Here is a 22,389-nt window from a genome sequence, read left to right on the forward strand (position 1 = left end):
CCCCGGCACGCCGTCTTTTATTACACGACATTAACACAGCACAAGACTTATAACAAAACGGTGACTAGTATAAAATTTACTGCTTTTGTTTGAAGGCTAGCTACATCGAAAAATTCGAAAGAACTTTAAAACGCGATTCAACTAACACATAGAATTAAAAATAAGGGAACATAGGAAGTAAATTCACCTTCGCATCCCACCTCGGTTAAGATAGTCTCGTAGTACACAGTGTCGAATACAGCCTCACAAATCTTCATACAGTGCAGAAGGGATACTTAATGGATGTACATGACAATTTACGGCAACCAGAAAAAATGTACCTACATCTACGCCTACATAAGATACATACTCCGCAAGCCACCGTACGGTGTGTGAAGGAGGGTACACTGTACCATTACTGTGGACGAGCGGTTCTAGGCGCTTCAGTCCGGAACCGCGCTGTTGCTACGGGTCGCAGGTTCGTATCCCGCCTCGGGCATGGTTGTGTGTGATGTCCTTAAGTTAGTTAGGTTTAAGTAGTTCTATGTCTAGGGGACTGATGACCTCAGATGTTAAGTCCCATAGTGTTTAGAGCCATTTGAACCATTTTTTCTCCTGTTCTTTTCCGCTGGCAAATAAAATGACGGAAAAACGACTGTCTGTATGGCTCCGTATGAGGCCAAATTTCTCATATCTCATTTTCGTGGCCATTACGCGAACTGTATGTTAGCGGCAATAGAATTGTTCTGCAGTATGCTTCAAATGCCACTTCTCTAAATTTTCTCAATAGTGAACGTTATCCTACGGGGATTCCCAACTGGCGTTGTTCGAATTTACCGGTGATAACTCTAGCAGTCCGCTTTTGCATTGCTTCGATGTCTTTCTTTAATCCGACCTAGTACGGTTCCCAAACACTCGAGCAGTACTCAAGAATAGGCTGCACTAGCGTCTTATATTCACTCTCCTTTACCAATGAACCACACTTTTCCAAAGTTACCCCAGTAAATCTGAGTCAACCATTTCGCCTTCCCTAACACAGTTCTCACATGCTCGTTCGATTTCATATTGCTTTGCAGATTTACGGCCAGATATTTAAACGAAGCGACTGTGTTAAGCAGGACGCCACTAAGCCGTATCCGATCATTTCGATTTTGTTTTTCCTACTCATGTGCATTAATTACATTTTCTATATTTAGACAAGCTGCCATTCATCATACCAACTATAAATTTCGTCTAAGTCTTCTTGTCAATTCCTATAGTCACTCAACTTCGATACATTCTTGTACAGCGCAGTATCGCCAACAAACAGCCGCAGGTTGCTGCCCACCATGTCCACCAGATCATTTATGTACATAGAAAATAACAGCAGTCCTATCACACTTTCCTGGGGCACTCCTGACGATATCCTTGTCTTTGACCAACATTTCCGGTCGGGGGCATCATACTGGGTTCTGGATACACGGAAAAGCCGCTGAGCGACAAGTACACTCTAAAAAACACCAGTTTCTGGACGTCTGCCGCCACTTCATCAACAACTTCCTTCAGAGCTATTCCGCAGACGTGTAACTGTATCTATGAGCTCTAGCCGACCAAAGTATCATCGCTCCTATGACTACGGGCACTTCGGTCGGCTGATCATAAATTTCCATCCTCATATTCCACGAAGACAGGCCTAACCACTTGACTATAGATGTCTTGAAACCATTTACAGCGCGATGCGTTTTTCTTACTCACTGTACTTGTTCACTGTAACGTCAGCGCATGTTTTGTATAAAGCCCACAGGAGGCCAACAGCAATAATATACTGGTATGGTACAATAGCAGTAGATTTGTGCACATGCTTTTGTAAGCAATCCATGATGCGTCCAAGCTATGTTAACCACCTCTGCAGGTCCACGGGTCTTAACGTTTGCGCCATAGATGACGTAATTTTATACTCAACTTCTACACCCCCTCCACTGCAACCTGTTTTACACCATTATTGTCAGCAGATGTGGAAATGTGGCTAGCGTCGTTAATTGTATATAATGGGGTCCCAGGTTCGATTCCTGACTGGATCAGGGACTTTCTCCGCTCGTGATTGGGTTTGTGTATTGTCCTGAACATCATTTCGTTATCATGGATCTGCAAGTCGTCGAACTGATGCCAAATAAACGGACCTGCGCCAGGCGGTCTAACACCCCAGAAGTGAATTTCGGGCCAAAAAGATGCGCACATTTCCTTTCTACAGTTTTATTACACTAAATCACGTTTAGCCTTTTGTTTATGGAACAATCTGTTTGAAAATTAGAACATGTGCTAATACAACTCCTGGTAAAGCTAAAACATGCCAATACTTTTAATGTATCGAATGGTACAGTTTTTATAATCTTTTATAATATTTTTTCTGACGATGTCACTGGATGCATAACAACTAAAATCCACCTGATTTAACATTTTTATCAATTAATGTTGTTTCTGCACAGCGCTATGTAAGTCACATATTCCTTCTGCACTTAGTCTGTACAGCTTCGTTTCTCACCTGTTACCTACCTTCTTTAACGAGTTCGATGTTGACAGAATGTTAAGCACTAATCTTTCATCCTTTCTTCCGATTACGTAAAATATACTGACGGAAAAAAATGCAACACCATAAAATATTTAATATAGGGTAATGGAATTTTGGGAAATACATTTGTATATGTAACGTATTTAAGTGGTTAACACTGCAGATCACAGGTTAATGTAAGCGCGATATAAGCAAATGCAAATGTGAAATGCTGGTACATTAATAATAAGTGTAACAGCCAGAATGTTCCATGTAAGCATGCAGACGTGCATGCACTGTGTTGCACAGGTGGGAGATGGCAGTTTTCTGGATGGAGTTCCATGCTTGTTGCATTTGGTCGGTTAATAGAGGGACTGTTAATGTTGGTTGTGGATGACGCTGAAATTGCCTTTCGATGGTGTCCCCTACGTTCTCGATTGGTAACAAGGCAACTTGTCCACAAGGCAACTTGTCGACACTCTGTCGAGCATGTCGGTTTAGAAAAAAGGCATGTGGGCGAGCGTTATTGTGATGGAAAACACGCATTGCAGTGTTGTTCATGAATGGCAGCACAACAGGCCGAATCACTAGATTGCCGTACAGTCAGTGTGCGTGGGATAAACCCTAGAGTCCTCCCGCTGTCACATGAAATTGCGCCCCAGACCACGCCAGGTGTAGGTGCAGTATGTCTAGGATGCAGATAGTTTGCTTGCAGGTCTCCTTCTAACCAACCCACGGCCATCACTGCCACAGAGGCAGAATCAGCATTCATCAGTAAACACGACAGACGTCTGCCCTGCTCTCACTCGACACCACTGAAGTCACAAATGGCGGTGGTGCTGGATCAGTGGAATGCACGCTACAGGGCATCTGGCTCGAACCTCTCTTTGAAGCAACAGATTTGTAACAATTCGCATTCCCGTGACCGCCACTGCCAGCAGTCACGTACAGAGGCCAAAGTCCTGAAAAATCTTTCTGCAGTATCGCGGAAGGAACGTCTAGCTTCTCGAAGCCCTATTGAACGATCTCTTCAAACTTAAATGGTTCAAATACACTCCTGGAAATTGAAATAAGAACACCGTGAATTCATTGTCCCAGGAAGGGGAAACTTCATTGACACATTCCTGGGGTCAGATACATCACATGATCACACTGACAGAACCACAGGCACATAGACACAGGCAACAGAGCATGCACAATGTCGGCACTAGTACAGTGTATATCCACCTTTCGCAGCAATGCAGGCTGCTATTCTCCCATGGAGACGATCGTAGAGAAGCTGGATGTAGTCCTGTGGAACGGCTTGCCATGCCATTTCCACCTGGCGCCTCAGTTGGACCAGCGTTCGTGCTGGACGTGCAGACCGCGTGAGACGACGCTTCATCCAGTCCCAAACATGCTCAATGGGGGACAGATCCGGAGATCTTGCTGGCCAGGGTAGTTGACTTACACCTTCTAGAGCACGTTGGGTGGCACGGGATACCTGCGGACGTGCATTGTCCTGTTGGAATAGCAAGTTCCCTTGCCGGTCTAGGAATGGTAGAACGATGGGTTCGATGACGGTTTGGATGTACCGTGCACTATTCAGTGTCCCCTCGACGATCATCAGTGGTGTACGGCCAGTGTAGGAGATCGCTCCCCACACCATGATGCCGGGTGTTGGCCCTGTGTGCCTCGGTCGTATGCAGTCCTGATTGTGGCGCTCACCTGCACGGCGCCAAACACGCATACGACCATCATTGGCACCAAGGCAGAAGCGACTCTCATCGCTGAAGACGACACGTCTCCATTCGTCCCTCCATTCACGCCTGTCGCGACTGCACTGGAGGCGGGCTGCACGATGTTGGGGCGTGAGCGGAAGACGGCCTAACGGTGTGCGGGACCGTAGCCCAGCTTCATGGAGACGGTTGCGAATGGTCCTCGCCGATACCCCAGGAGCAACAGTGTCCCTAATTTGCTGGGAAGTGGCGGTGCGGTCCCCTACGGCACTGCGTAGGATCCTACGGTCTTGGCGTGCATCCGTGCGTCGCTGCGGTCCGGTCCCAGGTCGACGGGCACGTGCACCTTCCGCCGACCACTGGCGACAACATCGATGTACTGTGGAGACCTCACGCCCCACGTGTTGAGCAATTCGGCGGTACGTCCACCCGGCCTCCCGCATGCCCACTATACGCCCTCGCTCAAAGTCCGTCAACTGCACATACGGTTCACGTCCACGCTGTCGCGGCATGCTACCAGTGTTAAAGACTGCGATGGAGCTCCGTATGCCACGGCAAACTGGCTGACACTGACGGCGGCGGTGCACAAACGCTGCGCAGCTAGCGCCATTCGACGGCCAACACCGCGGTTCCTGGTGTGTCCGCTGTGCCGTGCGTGTGATCATTGCTTGTACAGCCCTCTCGCAGTGTCCGGAGCAGGTATGGTGGGTCTGACACACCGGTGTCAATGTGTTCTTTTTTCCATTTCCAGGAGTGTAGCTCTGAGCACTGTAGGACTTGAGATCTGAGGTCATGAGTCTCCTATAACTCAGAACTATGTAAACCTAAGTAACCTAAGGACATCACTCACATCCATGCCAGAGGCAGGATTCGGACTTGCCACCGTAGCGGTCGCGCGGTTCCAGACTGAAGCGCCTAGAGCCCCTCGGCCACACCGGCCGTGTCTTCAAACTCAGTGAGATGTTGATAAGGGGGCCTTAGTGGACTAGAATGTATTTTTGACTAACGTCAACTCACCACGTCCAGTCTCAAAGGTAACTAACGCTCACAGCCGTCACAGGATGTATTTAAAGCACGCACTTGTCGACACCTGCTTTCTTTGGAATTAGAATTATTGTATTGTTCTGGCAGTCTGAGGGTACCTCTCTCATACATCTTGCTCACCTGATGGTGGAGTTTTGTCATGGCTGGCTCTCACAAGGCTTTCAGTAGTTCTAGTGGAATGTTATCTACTCCCGGTGCCTTTTTTTGACTTAGGTCTTTTAGTGCTCTGTCAAATTCTTCACGCAGTATCATATCTCCCATTTCATATTCATCTACGTCTTCCATTTCCATAATATTGCCTTCAAGTACATCGCCCTTGTATAGACCCTCTATATACTCCTTCTATCTTTCTGCTTTCTCTTCCTTGCTTCTAACTGGTTTCCCATCTGAGCTCTTGATATTCATGCAGTTTGTTCTCTTTTATCGAAAGGTCTCTTTAATTTTCCTGCAGGCAGTATCTATCTTACCACTAGTGAAAGGTTGAAATTGGCCAATCGCATAGATAATAAAAAGAATGCAGTCTACCTGGAACATGTTTCCGTTCTCAGAAAAATACATGGAAGCTATAGAGAAAGACGTAAAGGAAGCAAGGCGGAATAAGGATGGAAGACCTGTGAGAACAATATCCACAGTCAACGTCTCTCTTCAGGAGTTCTGGCAAACTTGATGTGCTTCCTCTTAGTGGTTGGTTGGGTTGTGTGGGGAAGGAGAGCAGACAGCGAGGTCATCGGTCTCATCGGATTAGGAAAGGGCGGGGATGGAAGTCACCCGTGCCCTTTCAAAGGAACCATACCGGCATTTGCCTGGAGCGATTTAGGGAAATCACGGAAACATCACCAGAGTGGCGCTACCAGAGTATGCGACTGGCCTGAAATTCGAAGACGCATCACCTTTCAGAAGTGGAAACACGCTTAACAGCTTTCATTTATGTCGCACAACTTCTTCTAGGTGTTGAGATTTTTTCTCTCTGTGTGTATATCACTTATACGAGTATTATGTATTATCAATTGTGGTTTCAGCCGGCCGCTGTGGCCGAGTGGTTCTAGGCGCTTCAGTCTCCGGAACCGCGCGACTGCTGCGGTCGCAGGTTCGTATCCTGCCCCGGGCATGGATGTGTGTGATGTCCTTAGGTTAGTTAAGTTTCAGTAGTTCTAAGTTCTAGGGGACTGATGACGTCAGATGTAGAGTCCCATAGTGTTGAGAGCCATTTGATTTGAGTAGCGGTTTGAAATCCACTCGAAAATGGCGTGATGTAAAGCCTGACATCGGGTGTGGATTTAATGAAGTTCTTACAAGCACCAGGCACTGCTTTTCTTTAAAAGACTGAATAGTCAACGAAATTCTACCATTCTACGAGTCAGAGTATTGTATACTGTTGCACATGGTAACGCCTACTGGCAGACTAGTAGACGTAACCACATACAACAGTACATTGTTTTGTCTTGTTTGAACATTTGTCTGTAGATAGTGAAACCTCTTCGCTGTGGAAGTTTCAGAATGTCCGCAATGTTGTTATTGCTAATATAAGCCTGTGTTCTGCGTAAAAAATATTCTGGTTATTTCAAATGATACCGAATTAAATGATACCGGTACTGGCTTGCAACAGGATGTAGTAAAATTATTAGGCCTGGCTAAAAGCAATGTTTTTTGTTACTGTTATAGGGAAATGTGATTCATCGTACTCTGTACCATTCGGCTGTAACTGCTGCAGTTCTAGCTGCTGAACACACTTTTTGTGGACAAGTTTAAGTTTGCCCCCTTATTTGTCTGCGTAGAAGTAAGGAAATGAACAGTGTTTCTAATAAGGTAGTACTTCCTAACTCCGAATGCTGTCAATAATGGCCTCAATCGTCGTGGAGTATAGTTCCGTTTCAGTTCTACGACAAGTGCAACAACAGGCGCCTGCTCTGCGTAACGGATGGAATGAGGTAACTTCCAAAAGAAGTGCGTAACAGGGTGAATTTGGAAATTCTTTGTTAATCGGTAGCGATTCCTTCGGGAGACTTGTTAAAGACCTTTGCACTAGGGTGCATAGCCCTAGAAAAGGAACGAAAAACTACAGGAAACTATATTGTGTCTTTATGTGATAGTGTAAAAATCAGTTTATTGGAAAAAGGATTTTTTCTTAACTGTTTGTGTAAACCGGTATGCCAGTGAAGCAGAACGTTATGACCAAGTGCTAGCGGAAAAGTGAATGCCGCTTGGTGGTGTTGTGGGCACGTGTCACGATAAAGACATAATATACTCTCCACTCACATTAATGTGATCATCTGTCAAAAGCCAGAATAACCACATTTTGCAGGGAACACGGCTGGGAAACGTGCAGTCAGTGAGGTTCTGGAATGTGGCGACAGCCATGCCGAGTCCAGTGCCATGGCTAGCTGCCCTAAGTTTCTCCGTTGAAGATCTATGGCACGAACAGTCTGATCTGTAGCCGCACCACCGTTTAGGACAGGGACATTTAGTTTTGTGCAATATTCTGAGCACAAGATACAGCCAGGTGCGGGCCGCATTGGAGTGAGTTACGCATACCAACAGTTTCGAAGCAGAATAGAGGCCACAGGGCCGTCAAATTGCTGAAACAGTATATGTACCAGTTTTGCATGTCGCAAATCACAGGCAGAAGGGGCCCACTTAGTGTGTAATGAGTGTGTGACGTGAAGTGGCGTGTATGGCAAAACAGAGGCACACAGCCGTGGGTAAATAGGTGCGGGTTTCTAATCAGACGTGTTCCCTGAGACAGATGCATACTTGTATTGATCCCTTGTGCCTTCCAGAATGACGAGATCACCAAGGGAATTCCACTAAAACATTCCCCAGACCAAAACGTTCCCTCCTACAGCATGCACGCAGTGACGTTTTTGCAGGGTGTTTGTTTTCAGACATTTCACGTCGTACACGCCGACGGCTATCTGACATCTGAAAAGGCTACCTGTCACCACTGATTGGAAACCCAGTTGCAGTAGTGACGTGCAAATCTCAGCTTTCGTCACCTCTGACCACCAGTCTGCACTGGTGCAGCAACCAGGCACCTGCTGCGGAGGTCCATATACAGCAACTTTCGCTGAGCGATCCTTGAGGAGACACTCGACAGCTGCATGTCTCCTCTCCTGTACTCATCTCTGCGGCTGTCGTTCACACCTGTCATCTATAACCCGTGGTTAATCACATTTGCCTCGCGCCAATTTGCCATGCATGCTGTACTATAACTACGGCGGCACGCGAACAGTTTACGAACTTATCTCTCTCGGCAATGCTCTCACCTTTGACCCGAATACTAGTAATCGATCCCATTTTGACGTCAGATAAATCGCTCCGTTTTCACATTATAGCGGCTCCGCTGGTTTTTGGCGTCTTCCTGACATGCTTTATATACCCTCCACTGCTAGTGCTGCTACCTGCCATCTGTGAATGGTTATTTTTCGTTGATGTAGAACATAGGCGGTAGTAATATTATTGGAGTGAACCATGTATAATTACGGAACACGATGAATAGCGAATCATTGAGGGTACGATAAGAGCCGCAACTGTGGGACTCCACTTATGTAAGTGACTTTGACAAAGGGAAAATTACTGTGGCACGGCGTCTGGGAAGGAGCGTCTCGGAAACGTCATACCTGGTGGACTAGTCGCACTGAAGAACGGAGAATCCCAAAAGATGGAGTCTGGAAGTTGGCCATCTCTGTAATGCGGCATACAGAATATAAATTGCAGAGAATCAAGTGGTCAAAATCGAATATTCAGTGCTGAGGACGAAGATGTTCAGCACAAATAAAAAAAAAAAATGCAAAGGCGTCGCTCAGTATTCAAATGGTTCAAATGGCTCTGAGCACTATGCGACTTAACGTCTGAGGTCATCAGTCGCCTAGAACTAATTAAACATAACTCACCTAAGGACATCACACACATCCATGCCCGAGGCAGGATTCGAACCGGCGACCGTAGCGGTCGCTCGGCTCCAGACTGTAATGCCTAGAACCGCACGGCCACTCAGGCCGGCCGTTCAGTATTCCTTCCGAGGAATGTGTCAAGGGCATGAAAACACACACTGTGGTTTATTAGCTGTATTAGAGAACGGCTACGTGAACAAAGAAAGCTTCATTACAGATTCAACAGGTGTCAAGACCTAGCTGACAAACAAAAGCTAGACAAACCGAAAATGAGCGTATGGCGAGCAATGAGAGAAGCGTTCAGTGACTTTGACAGTAAAATTTTGTCAACCGATCCGACTAAAAAAAATTAAGTGCTTTTGGTCTCACGTAAAATCAGTAAGCGGCTCGGAATTATCTATCCAGTCACTCAATGACCATAATGGCACCGAAACTGAAAATAAACAAAGAGAAGGCCGAAATACTCAATTCGGTATTTCGAAATTCTTTCACTGCGGAATTTCGTAATATGGTCCTCCTTTCAACCACCGTACGAACCTCGAAATGGCAGTTACAAATGATTACGGAATAAGAAAACAACTACAATAGCTTTATAGTGGAACGACATCACGACCAGATGACATGTCTCTAATATTTTACAGAGGTTATGTGAAAGAACTTGCTCCACAACTAGCACCAGTCTGCAGTTGTTCGCTGGAGCAAGGAAGGGTTCCTAGCCACTGGGAACAGAGCAGGTCACTCCCGTTTTTAAGAAAGTCGGTAAGACAGATTTGAGTAGTTAGAGGCCTATATCGCTGACGTCAATGTGTTGTAGAATTCTGGGAATGCTTGATAGAAATCGCCATGGATTCCACAAACAGAGATTTGGCGAAACTCAGCTCGCTCTGTTCCTCTACGTGGTTCACAGCGCTATAGACATCGGCACTCAGACGCCGTGTTCCTTGACTTGACTCCGTCAGGCACCGCAGTTTAGTGAAATAATACGAGCTCACCGATCATCGAGCCAGATTTGCGACTGGATTCAAGACCTACTTGCAAATAGAACTCAACAAGTAGCTCTTAGTAGAACGAAACGAGTAGATCTAAACGTAATTTCGAGAGTACCCCAAGGACATGTGATAGGACCGTTACCATTTACATTGTATATAGATGATGTAGTAGAATCTATCAGAAGTTCCAAAGACTACTCGGAGATGATGTGGTTGTCTATATGAAGATAGCAACGCCAGAAGGCACTTACGACTTGCAGAAGGACCTACAGAGGACTGGTGTATGGTGCAGGCTCTGGCAGTTGACCATGAACGTAAACAAATGTAAAGTATTGCACATGCATAAGAAACGAACAACTACACCATCGACGACAAATTACTGGAAACAGTAAACGCTGTAACGTATGTAGTAGTATATTGTATCCCAAAATTTTAGAGAGATGTTCTTCACGTATTAACAAGCTGCCTGGCTCACCAACGTTTTTCTGTAAATGGTCAGCCAGTCACATTTCCCTGTACCTTCCTTTTGGCTCTTCTGCCGTTTTAATCCCAGATATGGCACCATTCAACTCTCTACGTTGTCTTTAAGGCGTGTAAGAAGCGAATGAGTGTCATTTTGCTGGTTTCCTCACCACTGTATGACAACAATTTTATTCATTTCATCCACATTCATTTCTTTTTATATGTATAACAGAGATAATAACCTCGCCGTTCAGCGCCCGTAAGCTCCAAACACACACACACACACACACACACACACACACACACACAAACACACTCCCACTCACACTCTATCTAGCTACCAGGATCGTCGGGAACTAACAGTGTGAGACGGAAATAAAACTTGAAGATACTGTGTTCATTGCGATATCAAACATTTCTGTCCGTTATTTACTCTATTTACAATTAAAGTCTTCGTTTGTATAACTAATTTGAAAACACCCCGTGTATACAGTCAACAGGAAGGCCAGTACAACAGGCTTTATAGCTGTCGATATCGTTTCATGAAAAATAACGTGTTGAGCTCTGCCTGCTAGGAAGTCTGCTACTCGATAAGCAAGTATTTTGTTCACTAAATGAGGGCGCAGAATTGTATCGGAGCCTTCCGGAAGGCAAGGAACACGGCATCAGCTTTGGCGAACAGAGCTAGTTTCGCTTTGCAAGGTCTCTAAACAGAGCCCACCTTCGTTCTCCAGAAACGTCACAATGCCTGAACACAGAACATGTTCGATAATGACTGTTGGACAATAGCACTGATGGCACTTACCGATCTTAGGGATGAAATTCCAGATGTTGCCGATGATGGGCAGCTTCTTGGGGCCTGGCATCTCCTCGAAGGGCCTCGCGCTGAGCCACTCTTGAGACGGAGAGCTGGGTGGCGCCTCTGCGGGGGCGGCGGCAGTGGCCAGCCACCTGCCAGAGAAAGGAGTGGCGGCGGGGGCGGCTGGGGGCGGCAGCGACAGGAGGCGGCGGCTGCCGCTGCACGCGCGTCTGGCCACGGAGAGGGCGGCGCCGGTCATCTCACTGGTCCAGAGGCTGCAAGTGCGCAGGAAAAGTCTGCTGGACACACTGGTGGCTGAAAGGCAATTGTGGACCACGTTCCGCATTCAAGTTAAATGGATCATCTTTCCTTGCATAGAAAACTGCTGCTCGTATCGTCTACCTGGTCACGCTTCAGACGCCTTATACTAAAATTACAAGACAGGAGGTTGCTCCACCAGCCTTTCTTCCAGACGTTTGTGATAGCCTAGCCGTCGAACTGCCTCGGCGTTGCACTGAAGGTGCTTCTCAGCGTGATTCTCTTTGCGTCAGTGGCCTCCCACAGTCACTCAATTTGATTTCTTCTTATTGGGTTACGTCATGATCATATGTTCCTGTATCCACTGCGAGTTAATTTGGAAGAGTTACGAGGAAGGATACTTAAAGCGGTTGGTGCTATCGATCATGACATGTTAGTATGTGTACGGCAAGACTATCGGACTGACGTTTGTTCCACACAAACTGTGTCCATAAGGGGGAACTATAATGTAAGTTACAAACTTGGAGCGATCTCTATCCCCAGTATCTGTTTTCTGTATGTCTCCGAAGTTTTCGCGTAGCAGTCTTCTGGAACCCTGGACGTGCTTATGAAGAACCTTGTGTGTATTATGATAGCTGCCATTTGAGTGAGGGTAGCTGCATGTAAAGCAGCTACAAATCCCACCCAATAATCTTTCAGAAGAATCTTCCGAGGCAGCCTTGTTATTATCGTCAGTATTGCTTTCTCAGTACCTGCCGAATTTCACGATTTTCCGGAACCGAGGTCAGTCGCAAACATTTACTGGTTTGCTCGATCCCTTGCAACCGGTTACAGTGTGAGCAGTTGCCAGTTATCGAGACGCTGAGCAGTGCCATTAGAGCCCAGCACACTGTGGGGTTAATGATAATATCTGTCAATACAAGGGCTAAACTAGAGGAAAGTAGTAGAATGGTAATTTAAAGACGTAGAAAACTAATTAGCAACAGCAGCACAGAAAACAGTTTAGATGTTACTAAAGGGAACTGTATCAAGAGTTATAAACTCCACAATCAGAATACATGACCAACCAGTTAAAAAGAAAAGAAGTATTGAGGTATCTTGGAATTAACATCATCGCAAAGCAAAACTTTCATGCACATGTAGAAAACGTCTGTTACAGAGGCATTAAATTTCCTAAACACAAAAAAAAAGGTTCAAATGGCTCTGAGCACTATGGGACTTAACATCTGAGGTCATCAGTCCCCTAGAACTTAGAACTACTTAAACCTAACTAACCTAAGGACATCACACACATCCATGCCCGAGGCAGGATTTGAACCTGCGACCGGAGCAGTCGCGCGGTTCCGGACTAAATTGCCTAGAACCGCTCGGCCGCACAGGCCGGCAACACAACAGCAACAAATGAGCAAAGAAATTTTCAGCTCCCACTAAGTGCAATAATAACGTACCAAAATGCAGTCTTACTCGCTATCGTGGGCTATGAGTTGAGCTTTTCAGCCGCGCGGTATTAGCCGAGCGGTCTAGGGCGCTGCAGTCATGGACTGTGCGGAAGATCCAGGCGGAGGTTCGAGTCCTCTCTCGGGCATGGGTGTGTGTGTTTGTCCATAGGATAATTTAAGTTAAGTAGTGTGTAAGCTTAGGGACTGATGTCCTTAACAGTTAAGTCCCATAAGATTTCACACACATTTTTTTGAGCTTTTCAGCTCACGGAGACAGGAAAGTAAGGACAGCACAGGCTCTACGGCGAGCACTGAACTCCTGCGCCTGACGGGCGCATATACACCATCACCGACTGAGGCGCTGCTGCAGATGTTAGGCTTACAATCTCTAGACCTAATGGTAAGAGAGAGTGGCGCACAATATTGGCTCAGAAAGGGTGAATATGAAAGAGAAAAGGAGATATTGAGCACAAGAGCCATATATCGAATAAGCAAATAAAAGGCACGCGTTGCTAGAGTGACAGGAAATTTAGGACAGGACAGAAATATGGGGGGAATCTACCAGTTCCTTCCTAGCATAAAAGAAAGAACATGAATGACATAATTCCTTCCGGCTGTCGAGACGTGGTCCATATACTGGATACCTATTAAAAATACACAAAGCACCCCAGAAACTTGTGGATATGGAGCAGTCGGAACCGCGGATCACATTGTCTGGGTATGTGTCATTAGACAAGATGTTACAGACCAGGGCAAGAGCGCCTTTGGTAATACAACAGTCTGTAATACAAGTAGGGAAGAGCAACTGTAGCATATGCTGAATTCGCTGTCAGATAAAATATCAGCTTGTGAACTGCAAGCCCACATGGCTGAAAGGCACAGAAGAACAGACCTTACGTCATGACAACGACACGCGTCACTGCAGAACATCCACGTACAACGACCTTCCGGAAGCAGTGAGGAGATGAGCCTCGGAGGGGACCAGGTAGGATTTCCTGAGACCCTGACGGCCATCTTCCAGCGTAGCCTCTGTGAATCCTGAGTTGTACCTCAGCGTGCCGTGAGGTAAGTACCCAGACAAATGGGAAACCCAGCTTGGTTCTGATACCAAGTACAGTAGCATAGTGTACCGTTGTGTAGTGCAGTGCTGTGTAGTGCAATGTTGTAGTAGAGTAGTCGAGAATTATAAATTACAGATTTTGTTGTCGATCAATATTGCGTACTGTAACAGATCAGTAGCGTGTGCGTTCTGGATTCATGATGAACATATACCTGTACGCCAGATGGCCGAATGGTAGTATATAGACATCTATTTTTAAGATTATTATTGTTAATTTTCTTTTTACGTAGATATTCTAAGTATATTTTTCTTTTGCCTTAAACGACATAATTCTTAGTTATATTAACATATTTGAAATTATGTTAAAATATTATGTATTATGCTTGTGACAATTTATGTGCAACATTCGGGTTATTCTTCTGCATAGATAACAGACGGTTTCCGACTGAGTTTAATTATCAGTCCAGGCATAGTGAAGGATTTTTATGAACATTTGGTTTTCATTAAACTTATATCTGAAAGTCTTATTCTATTATTTTCTCATTTTCATGTATAGAATACTTATCTGCTCACATAAAATTGGGAACAAAGTGTAATTTCTCCTATACAGGGTGTTACAAAAAGGTACGGCCAAACTTTCAGGAAACATCCATCCCTCACACACAAAGAAAGAAAATATGTTATGTGGATGTGTGTCCGGAAACGCTTACTTTCCATGTTAGAGCTCATTTATTACTTCTCTTCAAATCACATTAATCATGGAATGGAAACGCACAGCAACAGAACTTACCAGCGTGACTTAAAACACTTTGTTACAGGAAATGTTCAAAATGTCCTCCGTTAGCGAGGATACATGCATCCACCCTCCGTCGCATGGAATCCCTGATGCGCTGACGCAGCCCTGGAGAATGGCGTATTGTATCACAGGCGTCCACAATACGAGCACGAAGAGTCTCTACGTTTGGTACCGGGGTTGCGTAGACAAGAGCTTTCAAATGCCCCCATAAATGAAAGCCAAGAGGGTTGAGGTCAGGAGAGCGTGGAGGCCATGGAATTGGTCCGCCTCTACCAATCCATCGGTCACCGAATCTGTTGTTGAGAAGCATACGAACACTTCGACTGAAATGTGCAGGAGCTCCATCGTGCATGAACCACATGTTGTGTCGCACTTGTAAAGGCACATGTTCTAGCAGCACAGGTAGAGTATCCCGTATGAAATCATGGCGGTGAATCGAGGAAGTACAGTACATACTGACGAAACTAAAATGAGCTCTATCATTGAAATTAAGCGTTTCCGGACACATGTCCACATAACATCTTTTCTTTATTTGTGTGTGAGGAATGTTTCCTGAAAGTTTGGCCGTACCTTTTTGTAACACCCTATATATTGTCTGTCTTGTGAAAATTTCTGTTATGATTGCACGTAATGTGCGAAACAAACTTATCTCCCCTCTATTTAAAGTATACGATGGCCCAGTCAGGCACATTAATGACATATGTAGAACTTTACTGAAACGGAAGACAAGTTCGTTAGAACAAGAGGCTGTGGGTAGCCGTAATGGGATGTGAACGTGGGAGCCAAACAGTGTCCGCTAATTTAGGAAACTTTAATCTCGTTCTGCGGGGATTTCAAGTCAAGATTAAATACAAGCCGTGAACTGTTTTGAAAGACAAGCTGGAGAACAGCTAAGAAATCTTTTGCTGAACGGAGTTTCAAAAATGTTCAAATGTGTGTAAAATCTTATGGGACTTACCTGCTAAGGTCATCAGTCCCTAAGCTTACACACTACTTAACCTAAATTATCCTAAGTACAGACACACACACCCATGCCCGAGGGAGGAGTCGAACCTCCGCCGGAACCAGCCGCACAGTCCGTGACTGCAGAACGGAGTTTATTTGGAGACTGTGGAAACGCGGTTCAGTCAAGAAAATGGTGGAACGTTCCGTTATAAAAGGACACCAATAATAATAAGTTAAATGGCAGATTTGGACTGAGACGGAAGAAGAAAACAAATTAGTAGATGGACAAGGTAAAATGTGTGGACGACACAGGACGGTGCTCGATTATAAACCGTGGCGCTCAAACCTATGGTATAGGAGAATGGAGGAAGGCATTAGCAGGAAAACATTACAAGCGAAACTGTGAGGGTCATTCGCAAGTCTGTTTGTGACGGAAGACTGAATAAACCTGCCCGCTTCGGAAAAGTAGACCGGAAGCGGGAGTGTACTTCTTCTTTACAGATATATAGTGCGTCACCTGCGTCTATCTCGATACTTCATGTTGCTACAGAAATCTGAGGCGTGAGCTGCAGAACGGCATGACCTCGCTGCAATGTGGCAGGACAAATCCTGTATTCCATACGTCATCAATCACAATATAGCAAGAAGAAATCCCCCATTGTGAAAGGTCGCCATTTTTCATTTTGCAATACAAGACGCAGAGACTATCGCAGCATCAGAGAGATGATTCCCAAGGCGGACGCAGCATGAAGGTACGTGTTTGCAGCTCCACTGCGTACCTAGAGAGGACCATGTCAACAAACCAGTTGCATCGTAATAAATAACAAACTCCATGAAGTTTAAAACCGAAACCAATTTCGCTAGAATCATAAAAGTAAGTTTGATCCAAATAGGAAACACAATATTAAAATCCGAGTAGTACAGTACAACAGACTGCTTAGTTAGGGATTTATTTTTAAAACCAGCAAACTACTCCAACTTCAAGATGTCATAACGTGCAACAAAGCAGATATAAGGAACACAGTAAAAACAGTTAATGAAACTTCCTGATGAGACGTTCTCAATTAAATAAACTAACTGATTGCGTGCAGATATTTACTCCCTTCAGGAATCACACAATTAACGGACTGGGCGACATACGGTAGACTTTTATAAGACAGCGTAATGCTCATAAAAACTGCATGTGTAGTTCATCCACATTTGGAACTGATAATTGTACTGCATGATAACAATACAACTCATATCGTCAGTATTTCATACAGTTTATACTGTGATGTACGACAGTACTATAGTTACTGTCTTTCTTGTTTTGATCGACTGAGAAAGAGAGTGTGAATGATAAGTGTATCTGCATACAAGAAACGTTTTCTTCCTAAGATAGTATCATCAACAGGAGGAAAGACTGAACTCAAATGATTGATTTGTGCAATAAAATTGTGTTAGAGGTGATAGGTGCCGCAAAAGATCAAACTTGCATCAATACTAGAACTATCGTGTTTTAACAATCTGGTAGCTAAAGACTTCCAATGTAGTAGCCTTTCTAGCTATTAGTGAAAGGAACCACCATTTAGAACAGAGATAAAATGTTTGGTCAGCGTTTATCAGTACGCATTTTTACAATTGCAATAGTACGTGCATTACCTCTTGACAAGAGGTTCATGTTACTGTTAACAACGTTTTAACTAAAGCAGGAGAGCTTGTGTAAAGGTTTGGAAGGTAGGAAAGAGGTACTGGCAGAAGTAAAGATGTGAGGACGGGGCGTCAGTCGTGCTTGGGTAGCTGAGATGGTAGAGCAGTTGCCCGCGAAAGGCAAAGGTCCCAAGTTCGAGTCTCGGTCCGGCACACAGTTTCGTATCAGCGCACACTCCGCTGCAAAGTGAAAATCTCATTCTGGGAACGTATTAACTAAATAATATTACCACAAGGAAACAGATAAATTCTATGTTTTATATGGCTCTTTGGTTACTGTGTCCAACAGTGCTTACATATATGGCGAATACAGTTAAATGTATAAAGATTGCTACTCGACGACTTCTCCGAACGAGAAATCACTCACACAGTGTTTACAGAAAATCTCTGGATCAAATGAGATAGATTTGGTTCTACTTTCAACGTTAGACAGCAGTATGATAATTGCCTATAGATTCCAGAGCTGCAAGAGGTGTGAGTGGGTTGCGAAAAATATGTTTTTCCTACACACTGGATGCACAAACTCTTTCCGGCCGTGTAGCCACGTGCACTTATGACAGTCCTGAGCGTAGTTTCAATGTACTAAGCGGGACAGTAAAACGGAAGACTTGCCACAGTGGATCCATGGACTGTTTTCACTCAAAAGTAATCATCACACGCATTACGATATTTATCCCACTGGGAGACGAAAAAATGAATTCCTGTTTTGCGGAACGCAGTAGGCCACTGACAGATACACAGCCGCACCCACTCTAGGATATTCTTGTCCGACTGACACCGACGTCCACGAATTTCTTTCTTCAGGTCACTAAAGATTGAAAAACACATGGTGATAGATTTGGGCTGTACAGAGGATGCTGCAGCGTTTCACAACCAAATCGCTGTAGTGTAGCCTTCGTCCGATTGACAGTGTGGTTCAAATGGCTCTGAGCACTATGGGACTTAACGTCTGAGGTCATCAGTCCCCTAGACTTAGAACTACTTAAACCTAACTAACCTAAGGACATCCATACCCGAGGCAGGATTCGAACCTGCGACCGTAGCAGCAGCGCGGTTCCGGACTGAAGCGCCTAGAACCGCTCGGCCACAGGGGCCGGCTTGGCAGTATGGTGGCGTGAGTTATCATGAAAATGGATAATTTCGTCTGACAACGCTCCTGCACGTTTTGACTTTATGGCAAGTCGCATTTTCTGCGAACTATATTTACAGCACTGAGCACTGATTGTAGGTCCACGCTCGAGGAATTCGACGAACAGAGAGCCCTTCAGTCAAAGAAGGTCACCATGACCTTACTGGAACTATTGTGAATATATTTAGATTTCACTGGCGAAGATGAATATTTCCACTGCTGGTTCGCCATTGCCCTCGGGCTGTCAAAATTCTGTCTAAATGCTGTCGGACGGAATTACCTTGTTGCGCGATAACGCCCTCCCCAACACTGTGAACTGTATGAAGGCTACGCTTCGGTAATTTGACTGGAAAACTCTGGCGTTCTGAACGAAAACATGCGTGGACGTCGGTTTCAGTCGGACATAGAAACATGGAAGTACAAGAATGGGTGCTGCTGTGGACCCGTCAGTGTCCGATCGCTTTCTAAGAAAAACAGGAATTAATCGCCTCGTCCCACAGTGTGATAAATGTGCCAACGTGTGTAATGATTAGAATGAGATTCTCACTCTGCAGCCGAGTGGGTGCTGATGTGAAACTTCGTGGCAGATTAAAACTGTGTCTTGGACGGAGACTTGAGCTGAGGACCTTTGCCTTTCGCGAGCAAATGGCTAAGCCATGTCTCCACAATGTGCTTTCTTCAAAAAGGGCTAGTCCCACAAGTTTCTCAGGAGAACTTCTGTGAAGTTTAGAAAGTAGGACACAAGGTACTGGTGGAAGTAAAGGTTTGAGGACGGGTCATGAAGTGTGCTTGGCTAGCTCTGTTGGTAGGCACTTGCCCCACAAAAGACAAACGTCCCGAGTTCGAGTGTCGGTCTGGCACTCAGTTTTAATTTACCAGTAAGTTTCTTATAGTGATTACTTTTGAATGGAACCATTCCATGTTCCTGTTGTGGTGGCTACACGGTTTGCATTTGGCTGCCCAGTATACTTGCCGCACATTGTTTACATTTGTATTGCCAAGTGCACAGGTGTGTACCCTACCCATCGCGTCACAAGCTACGCCCCCTAATTCAAATCATTATCATTATTCAGTGTGGTATCATACTACCCATTAGAAGGAAACAACCAATCACAGCCCGCCAGATATTTCATTGGCTATTACAATGAAACAGCCGAATTGTTATATAGCCGCCATATTGGCCATTTTCAGAACAATACAAATGATGTGAATTTTCTGTCACGTTAAAAACTATTAAATAATTTATACATAATTCTTAAGGATACTGACAATAGATAGACAGATATCCAGCGACCACAGGCCCTGCAGACCACGCGCTGCTCCACAAACTGCCCGGTTCCTCCAGGTGTCTTCAGTCTCTAGTGCTGCTAGGTCCTTAGCCAGGTCGTCCATCCAGCGCTGCCTTGGTCGTCCAATGGGGCGTTTGGTGTTTTGTTTCCCCTCTAGTGCCATCTTCGCCTGTCTTTCATCTAGCATACGGGCTACATGGCCCACCCATTGTATTATTTTGCTCTTTGTCTTCTGTAGGATAGTTTATTGTCGCATCAAAAGGTAGATTTAATCGTTTTTCCTCCTCCTCCATTCTCCATTATCTGAAACTGGTCCCCATATCTTTCTCATTACTTTTGTTTCAAATATTAATAGCTTTTCCTTTTCTCGCTTAGTCATACTCCATGTTTCTGTACGGTACATTACTGCAGGGCATAACACTGTGTTGTAGATTTTCGTCTTAGTGTTCACTGAATCGATTTAGAGCTGAGAGTCTCTCTGAGGGAATGCATGCATTTTGTTCCTACTGCTATTCTTTCCTTGATGTCCATTTTTATGTTGTTGTCCATGGTAAACCAACATTCCAAGTATTTGAACTGGTGTACTCTATTGAACCTCTTGCCATCTATCTCAAGAAATTCTTCCTGTTCTTGTCTTCTTCCTAATTGCCTGAACTCTGTTTTGTCTTGATTCACTTTGAGCCTTACCTTCTGTGCATAACTGTCCATTTTCTGGTACATTCCTTTCAACTTATTCTTTGATTTACTTAATAGTACTTGTATGTGCGAGACAATTAAAGTTACCGTCCATCTGAACTCCAGCCCACTCCTGTTGCCCACACTCTTTTATCACTTTCTCTCCGATGACACTGAACAGAACACACGAGAGCGCATCCCCTTATCTGAGGCCTGTCTCAATCTCGGATGTTTCTGATGTGGCTCCTCGGAAACGTAGTGCTGCCTTTGACCCTTCCATACAACTTCCATCATTCTCACTAGCTTCTCAGGGATTCTGAAGTCACGCATTGCATTGTATAGGCTATTCCTGTTGATGCTATCATGTGCACATTGAAAATCGACGAACATGCAGTAGATATCTCTATCATATTCCCAGTGTTTTTCAAACAACTGTCTTAGTGTAAAAATGTGATCTATTGTCGATAGGTTTGGTCGAAAGCCAGCTTGGTATTCCTGTATGTTGTTCTCTATGAACGGTTGCAATTTTCTGAGGATAATGATGGACAATACCTTATACGTTACATTCAACAAGCTGATTCCTCTGCAGTTGCCACATTCCATTTCGCTTCACTTCTTGTATATTGATCATATTATAGCCAATTTCCATTCTTCTGGCAGTGTCTCCTCTCCCATATCAACTGGATCAGTTTATACATCTCTAAGTGTGAGCTCTCACCTCCCTCCTTGATTAATTCTGATGGTATTCTGTCATCCTCTGGGGCTTTAAAGTGTCTGAATCCTTTGATTGCGATCTTCACGTGTTCTTCTCTAACTTACCATTCTTCTTCATCTTTCCTTTCCTCCGTAGTGTCTGCAGGTGACATCTCACCTGGGTATGGGTGATACTGACAGTACTGGTGTAATTATACTAGCGCTCTAATTTATAGAGTAAGTAGCACTTGTCAATGAGCTTAGCTCGATCTCTGTACCAAACTTGCTGTAAAACAAAATTACACATTGCCGCACCAAGATTATCTGTATTATTTACTAAAGTATTTACTAAAGATACATAAGCACGCACACACACACACACACACACACACACACACACACACACACACACACACACACACACAAAATCTTTACATGAATAGTCATGTATTATTTCCACATCGAAAATAACGGTCAAATCTGATGCCTGAAACATGGCTGTGGTCTCACCAATTAACTGCAACAATACTATTGGCAAGTCTAAATTGTTCAATAACAGTACAAAATATGTGTGAATGAAATTAACATGCTAATTTCGGTTTAAATGAGGTTATGCAAAAATTCCTATATGACCAAGCCAATAAATGAACTACACACAAGTTCACTAAAATACTATGCTAAGCCGGTGAACAGTGATAGTTGATACAAACAAATATGTAGTTTCAATTATTGATCTATAGCTGTCACTTATTGGAAGAGTGCAGTTAATGATCAACTTTCACTTGACACCAAAAAAATGACTATGGTCCCTCAAATTAATTGCCACAGTGCTACTGTCACGTCTGAATTGTTCTATAGCAATGCAAAACACATGGCTAAAAGTAAGGTGTTCAGCACACAGTTGTCACTCCATTTTAGACCTAACTGGTCACCACATATATTGGATGTCTGATTGGCGTGGTTTGCGTGAGTGATCTACCAGAGATGGATGTGGGTGCACCAGAAGAA

The 22,389-nt window shown here is 44.6% G+C and overlaps 1 protein-coding gene across 1 annotated transcript in view; it reads right to left on the minus strand.

Annotated features, from left to right (window-relative positions):
• The window catches only part of LOC124612344 (probable cytochrome P450 301a1, mitochondrial), a 175,267-nt gene that overhangs the window by 88,293 nt on the left and 64,585 nt on the right, over positions 1-22,389 (minus strand). The window contains exon 2 of the mRNA XM_047140498.1: positions 11,415-11,683. Coding sequence (XP_046996454.1) covers positions 11,415-11,667 — 253 coding nt within the window. The 5' untranslated portion in view covers positions 11,668-11,683. The remainder of the gene's footprint in view (positions 1-11,414; positions 11,684-22,389) is intronic.

Source organism: Schistocerca americana, chromosome 4 (genome assembly GCF_021461395.2).
Source record: "Schistocerca americana isolate TAMUIC-IGC-003095 chromosome 4, iqSchAmer2.1, whole genome shotgun sequence".
Lineage (NCBI taxonomy): Eukaryota > Metazoa > Arthropoda > Insecta > Orthoptera > Acrididae > Schistocerca > Schistocerca americana.